General features: G+C 42.6%; 1 protein-coding gene across 13 annotated transcripts in view; it reads left to right on the top strand.

Moving 5' to 3' along the window:
- The first annotated feature begins 308 nt into the window (after positions 1-308).
- Arhgap44 (Rho GTPase activating protein 44) overlaps positions 309-12,222 on the top strand; it is a 188,894-nt gene continuing 176,980 nt past the window's right edge. For 11 of the 13 annotated variants that reach the window (XM_087204396.1, XM_021249000.2, XM_087204400.1 and 8 more), the window contains exon 1: positions 309-744. In XM_087204396.1, the coding sequence (XP_087060522.1) occupies positions 692-744 (53 nt within the window). In that variant the 5' untranslated portion in view covers positions 309-691. The remainder of the gene's footprint in view (positions 745-12,222) is intronic. The other 2 variants (XM_013067811.3, XM_004870739.4) reach the window with 2 other exon arrangements.

The raw sequence follows: 12,222 nt of genomic DNA, 5'->3' as shown, positions 1-12,222 counted from the left end.
GACTTTATACAATTTAAAGACCCACCAGCATATATCTGCCTGCCGTGAATTCAGAATAGTTGTGCCTCACATTCCACTTGAAAGCAATAGGAGACAGATGCTCACTCGTTTTATTTGCTGTTGCATTCTTCTTTTCATTTTGTTATTTTTTAAAACAGGAAAATATTTTCTTTCCTAGAATAATGCTAAAGTGCAAAGCCAGGGGCGAAGACGCTGCCTTCTCTCACCACTGTCCTTGCAAACTTTGGACACAGGGAAGGTGGGCACGGAGTGGAGAACTACAAGTCCCAGGATGCACGGCGTTTTCCGCACAGGCGCACGGGGACCCCTGGCCAGCCAGCCAGCAAGCCTGCAGAGACTCCCCAGTCCGCGAGTGGGGCTGGGGCTGGGGTTGGAGCTTGGGGCTGCAGCCCTGGGGGGCCGGGCTGGCGCCGAGGCGGCCGGAGGCATTGCTATGAGGAGTCTGCGGCGTGTGTGAGAAGTATGGACTAGGAGGCAGAGCGGCAGCTGGAGGAGTAGGCGGTGGTGCACTAGGGAGGGAGCCGCGCGCGGGCCAGACGGCTCCCAGAGGCACCGCAGTGCCGCCGCCGTCGCCCGGGAGGCTCCGCGCGGGAGCCATGTAACCCTGCGGCGGGCTCCGGGCTGCTCCGTCCTTCCCCAGCCCCCTGGCTAGCGCGGCAGCGGGGCCACGATGAAGAAGCAGTTTAATCGCATGCGTCAGCTGGCCAACCAGACGGTGGGCAGGTAGGTCACCCCCTGGAAGCCGCGGCCGGTGCGCGCTTGCGAGGTTGCGTCCGCGCCGGGCGCAGGTGATGGAGCCCGCCCGGCCTCCCTGCCCTCTTCGCATCCCTTCCCCTGCTCTGGCCCCATCTGGGCTCCGCTCGCCGGCGCGACCCCTCTATCTGAAGTTCCTAGACCCCGGAGCTCTTTTCTGAAGCTGCCTGCTCCGGGGCCCTGGTTGCCAAGCGCAGTCTGTGACGCATCCTTTACCTGCGTCCCCAGCTGCCCCTTCACCTCGTCCTCCCTGCCTTTTCCCTGGACTCCCTGCTCCCTCTGGCCTCATATCTTCCTGGAAACAGGTGTTTGCTCCAATTGTGCTGCAGGCAGCCGAGCCGCAGTCGGTCTCTGGAGATCGCTCCCTTACCAGCCCCTTTGCCGAGTTCAGGGCTGCTTCGGAGTCCAGGAGAAGTGTTGGGCCTGTTCGGCCTGCCCCTCCCGCCGTGTTTGTTTTCAGGGACCGTGACTGTACTGTACGAGATTCTGGATCACTTTCCTGGCCGGGTTCCTCAAAGCGTTTGGCGATGGGGAGAGGCTGGCCGGTTTGGGGGGTGGGGGGGAGTAGTGGGGAGAGTAGAAGGGAAAGGAAGGTGCTGGTGGCCTGGCGCTGCTTTAGACTAATTTCAGCGGAGGGAGGGAGGCTGCAAAAAGGAGGTCCCACTCCTTTGGAAGATGAGATAAGCGGAGGGTCAAAGCCAGGTGGGGAAGGGGACAGAGACGCCAGGCCCCAGGAAGCTGGACGACCCAGCCTGCGCTCATCATGGTGAAAATGGGCTATATTTGGGCCAGAATTTCCAGGAGTGGCTACGCGAGGTGCCAGTATCTTTTAAGGTTACATAAGGATTCTGGTGGGTCTTTCTCAAAGCTAGACATTCTCTGAACACAGATTTGTTAGGTAGAGGGGATTTTTCATAGCTTCTGCCCCAGGGCAAGGATTTCACACCCCTGCTGTGGCAAAGGAATTCAAGTGTGCAGTTCTAAAGCAGCCCTAAAGCAAAGAGCCCAGCCCTGAGTGCAATTCAAGTACAAGCTCAACACATTGAATCAAGTGGAGTGTTCTCCACTAGGTTTACTGAGAAACCCAATACCTTTCTTGGGTGGGGAGTGGAGTGTGAACAGGCATCTGGTAGGGTGGGAGTGGGGACTTCCTTGGGGAGTAAGTGCCGTCTAAACTCCCCTCTAAGCACACTGCCCCAGTTAAGGTGGGCATTTGAGGGCATGGGATGCGGTGACTTCTCATGCTTCCAGGCAGTCCAGATGGTTTCCAAGTAACAATGTCTAAAATTGACTCGAATTCGTTTTTCCTTCCCAAACACATGTGCTTTAACATGAGGGGGAATTTATGAATAGCAGAGTCAGATTAGCCCAGATTTCTGGTATGATATTGCCATAAATATAGCCTCACGTGGACTCCCTTTGGTATATTGGATACTGACATAGTGTTTTCATGGTATTGGTTGTTTAGCTAATGACAGGCTGACCAGTCTTTAATATCTTGGCTTTTGCATCACCCTGCAGGCTGGTATCAGTCATCACATCAGACCAACCAAGTGATCAGGAGGTCCCTGACTCTACACATAGGGCTCTGGTATGTTGTGGTCCTGAGGTTTCAGTGCAAGGCTATAGACTCTAAATGTTCAGAAGTCTTTATGCTACCTCCCTGAAACATAATTCTGGCTGTTTTCAGGACTTATTTTTAAGTGGTAACATTTTTGAACTAGGAGCATAGTACTTTATTTTTCACCTTCATTCACAGAGGGAATGAAGAAAGGTAAGGGGAAACTAAGTTTCAGCAAAAGTGATCTTACTTATTGAAGGCACATTCTTAGTAGTACAAATAGCTGTTCATTTATCGATGCTTACTAATTGTTGAGACTCGGCTAGATATTGCTGTGTGGATGAATTCTGTCTCTATCAGATGGCACCCATTCTGTCATTCCCCAGGTAAAGTGACAGCCAGACTATCTATTTTGGTGAAATCTCCAGTGAACCTTTTAAAGAACAAATCACTGTATGTTGCCCTGCTGCTTAAAAGCTTCCAATGGCATTTTGTTCCTCTTAGCATTCTTAAAATTGCCAGTGGTCTACAAGCCCATACCTGATTTGATCTCTGTCTCCCTGTATGTATTCTTTTCCACCCTCAGAAATGAGCTGTGGCCACAGGTTCTTCCTTGCCCCAAATCAAGCTCATTTCCATCTCAGGGCTTTTGCTTTTGCTGTTTTCCCATTTTCCCTGCCTGTTTGAGGATGTGCTCCTCCTAGATTCTCTTCCTCATCATTCAGGACTTAGCCCTCCCTCCCCATTTACTCTAGCACATCATCTTTTTCAGTTTTGCAGTGCTCATCACTGAAATGCTCTTATATTTTATGTTTTTTCTTGCCTATCTGCCTCCAGTAGAATGTATTGATTACCCTTGCTTGCCCAGTGTCTCTAGTGCAATGTCTTGTAGATAGTTGATTCTCACTTGATATTTATTGCCAAGATTAAAAGTTTATTCTTGATTTGTGAGAGTAAACCAAAGGGGTAGCATTTCCTTTATCCTATCGAGAAGGTTGTGAGTCATGATCCTGTATTTAAGCGAGTAGAAGGGCCAGGATTTGGTTCTCATTTTCTTAAGTTAGTAGAAACACATAGGATTGGAAGTTTGGACTTTTTGAGATTAGATGTAGAATTATAAAGCATTTGTAGAGTTGCTTCAGCAAGCCACTTATTTCTTGTCCTTGTGTGTTTTGAAAGTGACAGCTTCCCTTTCCCCGGGGGACGACTAAGAGGTAAGGTTAAAAGTTGTTCTTCCTTGTGGCTCTTCACTCTGCTTTGCTGTGAGGGAATAGCTCAGGTCAGTTAAGCAATATCAGGATTGTCCAACTTAAATGTGTTCTGTTTAGTTACTAGTACTTTCCACTGAAGTGCTCCCAACCAAGGAGTTGAGAAGATTTCCACAACTATAAAAAGAGTTGATAAAACCCATTATATTTAACTGGGAAAGGTTTTATCTCTTCCTTGGTCTATTTCTCCAGGTTTTGGACATTTCTTCTGCTCTGAACTTTCCCTTATCTCTCCCTTCATTTCCATTTGATTTATAGAAAGCACTCCTTGGCCACTGTGTGCACCTAATGGTAAGGAGCACAGGCTGTTGAATGACACATTTGGTTTGCTCCTTGGTAATCTGGAGCTTACCTCTTTACACGTTACTTTCCTTATCTGTAAAATGGGCACAGTAAGGGTTATATTGTGGTAATGTGGGAATTGTGGGGTAATGATAATGAGGTTGCCTCTGAAGAGTGTTGCACACAGCCATCTGCACAAGGAAATGCTTACACTAATACTACCTACAGATACCTTTGGGCAAGTGTAAGAACTATTATTGGATTATATGTACCATGCCATGCTTATGTTCATTCATTCCATAAGTATTTATTGAATGCTTACTATGTGTCAGTAGGCATTGCTCTGGTTCACAGAACATTGTAGTATGAACAAACTCCTTGCTCTCTTGGAACCTGCATTCTGAAATTGTGTTTATAATGGCAATTATGTTGAGATTTCAGATTTGTGAAATTGTGTGAATTGTGTTGGAATTTTTACACCTTTCCATTCATTTTTTTCCTGCTAGACTTTAATCTCCTTGGGAGCAAGGACATCTGGCCCAATGCTTATCTTATAGTATATTCCCTGAAATCCTTTGTCAACTGAATGAGTGTTAGCAAACGATCCACATGTTATAGATAGAAGGATCATGGGAAGTAGTGCAAAGATGAGAAAAACTCCTAATGCCGTGCCTCTTCAATTTTGTGATGGGAATGGATATCCAGAGAAATGAAGAACAAGAGTACTGCTGGATTTCGGAAGGATAGAGCAAGATTTTAAAAAGGGTTGAATTCATGCCTGATACAGTGCTTTTTTAACCTTCTAGTAGTTGTGGTGAGATGCATCCTGAAAGATATAGGCTATTTTTCTTAGAAGTGGATTTAGTTTCTGTTGGGTGGAAAAAAGCCCTAAGGTGAAATCGAGCAACTAAGAGACCTACAAAGTGAAAGAGAAAAATGGAGGAAGAAAAATTGGCACCTTGAACTGGTGAGTAGGATCGTTACTTAGTCTGTACCACAGAGGTCCCAGTAGTCCTCACCTCAGAGGGCTGTCAGAAAGTTAGAGGGAGCCTAGCTCAAGGAAGGGCTTAACAAATACAATAGTTGATGAAGTTCATTGTCATTTTTCTCATCTACTTGCCTATTCATTCTTCCAAAATTGTTAGTCTCATAAATATAAAGGGCTTCTTAGAAATGGATCCCAATAGCCACTGCCCAGCAATGGATTCAGATGGGTCTGCACTCTTGTGTGAGAATCAATGAAATTCAAGGTGTCTGAGAGTAGGCAAGTAGTGGCACGTGTGGGAGGGAGCAAGGCTGGTTGGGTTGGTTGGAATGTGTGGTTTCAGGGGCTATGAGTTGGAGGTGGGAGACCCAGTTTTGTTTCCAGAGCCCTGTTTTCTGTTCCTAGACTGTTCAGCATGCAAGGAACTGAGCAGGCTTGTCTGGAGCACATCTTTGCCAAGCATCATTACCGTGATGCGGCTCTCAGAATTAAGCTGCAGTGGTCCAGGCATCAGTCAGTGGTCCCAAGCTGGATGCTGAGAACCCTGGGAGCACCAGCACTGCAGACATTGTGCTCAGGCCAAAGCCAGTAAGGATCTTTCCTTGAAGGTTTCTTGGAGCCACTGCTCTGCCCTTCAGGGGGCCTCCTAAGAGCCAGAATCCAATCAATAGGACATAGGGAAAAGTCAGCACCAAGTCTGAATCAGTCATCAGTCATCTTCATTTCCCTGCTGCTACTTCCCTGACTGTGATTTGGAATTGTCAAAAAAAACACACAAGCCCTGCTGTAGGCTTCCTGTTAGCCTACCAGGGCTTCCCAAACCCAAGCCTGTCCCCCAAAGTTCTTTAGAGTTTTGCAAGCACAGGCTTTTTCTCCTGCTGAGGTCTCTCTATGTGACAGGTAGCAGACCGTAGTAACCCACGGATGGCCATGTTAGCAAATCTGGAAAGAACAGCTTTCACTCTTGTCTTCTAAGCTCCTTTCCATGCAGGTCCTCTGGGATTCACCTTCTGCTGGGCTGCTCTCTAGCAGTCTTTGTGAGGCTTCCTTGATTTCTTGCAGAATTTTCTTGTTCCGAACCTGCAAGTCATTGTAGGACGCCATCCTCTTAAATAAGAATTAATCATTTTCCCTCTCATTTTGCCTCCATCAAAGGAATTCATCAACATCAATTCATAAATTTTTTTATGATGGATGATAAGGAGCATTTTTTTCTCTTTAGAGAAAGTATGTCAGTAGCCATGTGGATAAAACAGTATTATGTGGTTGTTCATTTTACAGAGGATTAGTACTAACATCCCTTTTATTAGTAATCAAGAGCAGATTATTTCAAATGCCATTTCAATAGGGAAGTAAATAATAAAATTATGCTTCTGCTCTACTTTGAAGTGTTTGTAGGTCAGAGGAGGAGGAAAGAGCGGGAAAGTTAGGGCTCCCCTTAGGCACAGGAACCTGGAACCCCACTGCCTTAGGCAAGCTTGTGGATGCCTAGTGATTTATGCTTTCTGTCCAGGAAGCAGATGTTTTTGCTTTCATTTTCCAACTTTAGAGCATATTTTTAGAGTAAATGTTTATTTTCCCACAGAATCCAATTTACTTATTTTAACTTTTTTGGGGTTACATAAGTAGTATTTGTTCATCCTAGAAACATTATAAACTTATGGATGGGCAAAAGGGAAAGGTCATCAATAATCCCAGTATTGGAGACAACAGGCAATATTTTGGATTTAGTCCTCTATGTTTTTAATGGGTGTATGCACAGTCGTGTCACTTAACAGGGATATCATTGGGTGATTTCTTGGTTGTGTGAGCATCTTAGAGTTTACTCACACAAACTAGGATGGCTGTGACCTCACAGATGATGTAATCTTATGGGGCCATCATTGTATATGCACCGTGTCATGGACCCAAGCATCATTGTGGAGTGCATCACTATATATTCCTAAAAAAACCAGAGTAGTGATTATATTATATATATGGGTTCAAACTGTTTTCTCCCTTCATGTTATATTTTGAATGTGATCTCATATCAATACTATATACAGCATGTTTTTCCAGGCTATGTAATATTCTAGTACTATAGTTAACTGGTGTCCTTTTGTTGATCCCTTGACAAAATTTCTCACTGATATACTTGCCTAGTTGAAGTCTTAGCAGTGAGATTGCTGGGTCAAAGAGTGTGAGTTTTAAAAAGTATATGGGTGTTTATGTTTTATATATACAGATACACATGCACATTATTTTTCTGACATTGGTAGAATTGTCAATTTCCCTTCCCTCACCCTATCAGCAGCTAACTTTACAGCTTTGTTAATTATGTGGGTGAAAACAGAAACCTTTTCTTTCATCTCTTTTAATTTTTGGTGGGGTTGACCATTTTTTATGTTTTCTAAACATTCGTGTCTTTTCTGAATTGCCTATAATTGTATTTGCCTTCATAGTTCAGACTGGCCTCAAACTCATGCTGATCTTCTTGACGTAGCCTCCCAGGTGCTGGAAATACAGGTGTGTCCCACCAAGCCGGGCTTGCCTTCTTTTTCTAAAGTCATGCTTATAACTACTTTCTCATTGATTTTTACATAAATTTTAATACTGTATATTACGCACATATGTGCTTTGTCAGGTGCATACACATTTCCCTGTAGTGTTTTTTCTTTTAGATATTCCTTAGATCTTTTTTCCCCCCATCTAGAATCTAATATTTGTAATCTTAGGGTCTATCTATTTATGACTTGTGCCTCAATATTATGTCTGGGAATCCTTTTCTCAGCCTGAGATTATATAAATATTAATATATTTTCATTATTACCTATAATAATGTTATTTTATGATGAAATCTTCAAAGAGTCAGTCATAAATTTTGATGCATGAGTGAGATGTTGCACTTAGTTTTCCTTTGTTTAAAAAAATGGTGTCATTCATATATACTGTATTGAAGTATCGTCATTATAATGCACTAAAAGATTTCATCTACTTGTCTGTTTCTAGGATTTCTAGTTTGTTCCTTGACTTGTGTTGTCAGTTCTGGCAGGAATTGCCACGGGCTCAGCTGCCCAGATGTGCAGTGGTGGGATTAGCCTGCAAGCACTGGATGGGAGGCATAGCAGAGGCCAGCTGGCTCCCATCCCAGCTCCAGTGAGAGCTGCTCCTTAGCTTGGTCATTAAGACTCAAAGCCTTTGCCTGAGGATTTTCTGCGCCTTGACCACAGATAATCTCTGTCTTTACCCCTTATGAAAGGAAGTTAATCATATTTTCTTGGTCATGTTCACTTGTGTATTCTCTTGGTATTTTCTTGAGTGTATACATTAAGATAGAGAAAACTGATATTTTTGCAGTATTGAGTATAATGACAATTCTTTATTGGGGAACAGGGCATATTTTTATTCAAGTATGTTTCTGTTCCTATAAAGAAACTTTTGTCTATTTAGGTCATACACAATTCATGTTTAGATAATTCATCTCTGTTGTTACTGTAGCTTTGGTGATTAGAATCATTTTTTTTTATACTCTTTATTGCTAAAATATAGGAAAGTAATTGATTTTTATGTAATTAGCAGGTGCCTTTATGGACTATCTCATTTCTTTTAAATACATTTTTAAAATTGAGATAAGGGATTTCCTGTGAATAGTTATATCTTCTGCAAATAATACTTTTGTATTTTTCTTTGTTGTGTTTATTTTCTCTAATTACAGTATCTAGGACTTGTAGCACAGTATTAAAATATTGTAGTGATGTGCAGGTATCCACATTTTACTGACCTCAAAGGGCCATGATGATTAGAGTGATTTTGTTTTTTAATCATGTTACATATTACATAATTTTGTTATTTTACCTTGAGTTTTTTTCTTTGCCATCAAAATTAGATTATCATCATGCCTTTACTGATAGTCAAAATAATCATAATGTGTGTTTTTCCTTTAATTTATTGATATTTTCACAGTTATTCCATACAGGTTTACTGAGATTTACATGTTCCATGTATTGTTCTCTGTGCTGGGAATGTATCATTGCTGCTACCGATAAGTCCTACAGTGTGTTTTGGGTGCTTAAGTCTTGATGGGTTCTCTAATATTGAACTCTTCTTGCCTTCCTGTGATCCATCTTGACTATAGTTTGAATTTTTTTCTATATGGCTAGATTTAATTGTTTTATTTAGGATTTTGGTATTCCATATTCATAAATGAGAGCAATGTGCAGTTTTTCTTTTGCTATACCTGCCATGTTTTGATAATAGTCTAAAACTGAATTGTTCAACAGTCTTCTACTATGGAATGATGAGATAGGAATTGCTCATTCTTTGAAAGTTGGGAATAGCTTTCCAAGGACATTTTTAAGATGCAATTCTTTGACAGTTTTCCAGATTTCTGCACTGAACATTGGACTAATCATGTTTTCTCTCTTTTCTTGAGTCACATTGAGTAATATATTTTACAGGAAAGCATCTATTTTATTACGATTTTGAAGTTTTATAAAAATATTTTCTTCTTGAATTTAATTCTAATGTCTTTTCTAACTTGCTTTCTCTCCCTTTTTTCCCATTGACTAACTTTACCCCAGAGTCTCCTCACCACCCAAATTAGCATTTAGGTTTAATCTTGTTAATTAATGGTCAGCCTGAGGTCTAGGGGATGCCCAGACTCATCCTCGCTAGGCTTGTCTCTCCAATGTAGAAAGAAGAGGAGTCAGAGAAGACCAGTGGAAAGCAAAAGTAATTTTATTATAGGTTTTGCAAGAAGTGGTAAAGAGCCACTCTGGAGGAGTGGCAGGGCCCAGAGCTGGGACACAGCTGAATCCGGGTCTGTGGCCCTGTTTTGTGGGGTAGGGGTCCCATCTCCACCCGCTAAGGGTTGACACTTGATTGATTGGTTATTGGGCTTGTTGCTAGGGATTTGGTCTTGTGGGCTATCAGGAGGATGTGGGTAGGCATAGAAACCTGCACTAGGAGGGACAGTGCTGCCGGCACAGAGGCAGGGGTCACAACCACACCCTGGCAGCTTCAACCCACAAAGCTGCTTGAAAACTGCTTGCTGCTCATAGCCACATAGAAGCTGCTTTTCTTACCCTCTAAAAAGGGCCCTGGTCTTTATTCTAACCCTACTAAGGGTCCCTTCTGTCCTTACAATCTGTTCTCATTTGGATTTCTTTCTCATTAGCTCTTAGGTAGAAGGTTTTGTTGTTGTTTGTTTATTTTTTTCTAGTAAATTCTGCCGGGGGGGGTGCAGGTGTTGAACCTAGGGCCTTCTCATAAGCTATATCCCTAGCCCTTTTTAAATTTTTTGAGACAGGGTTTTATTGTCACTGATTTGCCCAGGCGAGGCTTTAACTTGCTACCCTCCTGCCTAAGTTTCCCAGAGTGCTAGGATTTTAAGTATGTACCAACACATCCAATTAAACTCTGCTGTTTATAGTGTTCAGGTTCCTTTCTTTTGATTTCCTTGGGCTTATTTTGTCCTTTCTGTATTCTTCAGTCTGCTGTGTTGTATGTCAGAATAAGTCAGTTTCTGCTATGGTAACACGAGTTCTGCAACTTCAGTGGTTCACCATAGCAAAGTTTATTTTAGACTATGCACAGTGTGTTATGATTCCAAGAGACTCCCAAGAGCAGCTTCCTTCATGTGGGATTTGGGAATCTAGTCTGTATCCATTTTCCCCTCCTTCTCCTTCCTCCTTCAGTGCCGCTAAAGGTGAAGAGAGAATATAGAAATGGCATTCTGACTCTTAAATGCCGTTGGAATTTACAAAGTTCACTTCTGTTCACATTGCATTGGATGGAACTAGTCACAAATCTCCCCTGGATATGACTGGAGACAGGGAGCCTCCATACAGTTGAATCACCAGGAGCATTTTCTCCCCCTCTTCCATGGTCTATTTATCTTTTCATTCCTTCTACACACTCCATGGTCCCCTTTGCCTTGCAGGTGTGAGAAGGTCATTCTCTGCCTGCATTCTAGGAGGTTGATTGTAGATTCTCATCATATTCCCCGGGAACTGGTCACATCTGTCAGAGAGGAGCAACATTAGGCAAACAGACTTCTCTTGCTACCATTCACTGCTACACACACACACACACACACACACACACACACACAGTGGGAAGAATAGTGAAAAGGACAGAAATTGAAACCCTCTTTCTACTACACTGAAATGACACCTACTTCGTAAATGAGATTATTGCTGATGTTAAATAAGATAAGTATAATATGTTTAGAATAACTTCTGATTATAATGAGCACTGAAAAAAATTATAGTTATTATCACTATTCCTTGCTGTAAGCCTCTTTGACATGAAGCATTTATTTTGACCTTATTCATATTCCTGAGTACCTGAAAATTATAATTTGAAATTAACATCCATTTGTCTTTTTCCAAATCAAGCCTAGTTTTTTCTCTGGTTAGCCAAGAGCATGACTGGATCAAGTACCTTGAGGTCTTAGTAATGGTAAAGGCCTCTCTCATTAACACCCAAGCATTTTATCACTGTAGTTAGTTTTAGGTTAAGCTACTGCCCCAAATCTGAGTGTCACAGGGTAGGGCACTCCTTCTTTGCCCAAGACTGCCATGGATTCTGTTCCACTTGTGTCTCTGTGATGGTACAGGCAGGAAATTAGGATGTGATAAGTCTCACTCTGGCTGCTAATATTTTTTCATTGGTCAAAGAAAGTCAGCTGGCTACACCCACTCCAAATGGGGCTAGGGAAGGCAATCCTGCCTTGGTCATGGAAGGAGAGTCACAAAGCCTCATCTCTGCCCTCAGTTGCAGGAACTGGGCTATGTACTTTATGGGATTATTTTAGTTTCCTTACTGCAACAGCTATATGAATTGGGTACAGTTTACAGCCCCATTTCACAGCTGGGGAAAGGGAGGCTAAATGAGGCAGAATCAAATCTGGAGCATTTTAGGTAGGCCGAGGGAAGCAAAGGCTCCCCTACTCAACTCCTCCTAGCATTGTTTTCTCTGTAGCCCTGATGTCCTTCAGGTTATTCTGCTTTAGGTAGCTTTTAGAAATGCTAATTAACTGCTGCTGACTTGAATAAAAAGAAAAATGTCACATTCCTTTAAGATAATGGAGTATCTTGTATGTAGCCTTAACCACAAAAAGCATAAAATAAAATTTCTGTCAGAATATTCTTGACTTTGTTTCCTTATTGCAAAAAGCAGACGAAAGCGCCCTTCAAGGGCTCTTTTTCCTCTTTATGTTGAAAGAAAGCAGTTTCCTATCTGTAGAAGCCTCTATAGACTCCTGCACAGTGTGAGACTCCGACCAGGACCTGAGAAAATACAGTCTAAGAAAGGACTGTAGCAAGTGCCATGGAGCTTTTGGGTAGAACAATCTCATGCACACTGTGTGT

This window comes from Heterocephalus glaber, unplaced genomic scaffold, assembly GCF_053883595.1.
Source record: "Heterocephalus glaber isolate CG9 unplaced genomic scaffold, H.glaber_assembly_v1.0 deba00000474, whole genome shotgun sequence".
In the NCBI taxonomy this organism is placed as follows: domain Eukaryota; kingdom Metazoa; phylum Chordata; class Mammalia; order Rodentia; family Bathyergidae; genus Heterocephalus; species Heterocephalus glaber.
The sequence above is the reverse complement of the archived record's forward strand: the minus strand, read 5'-3'. Positions and strand labels throughout refer to the sequence as shown.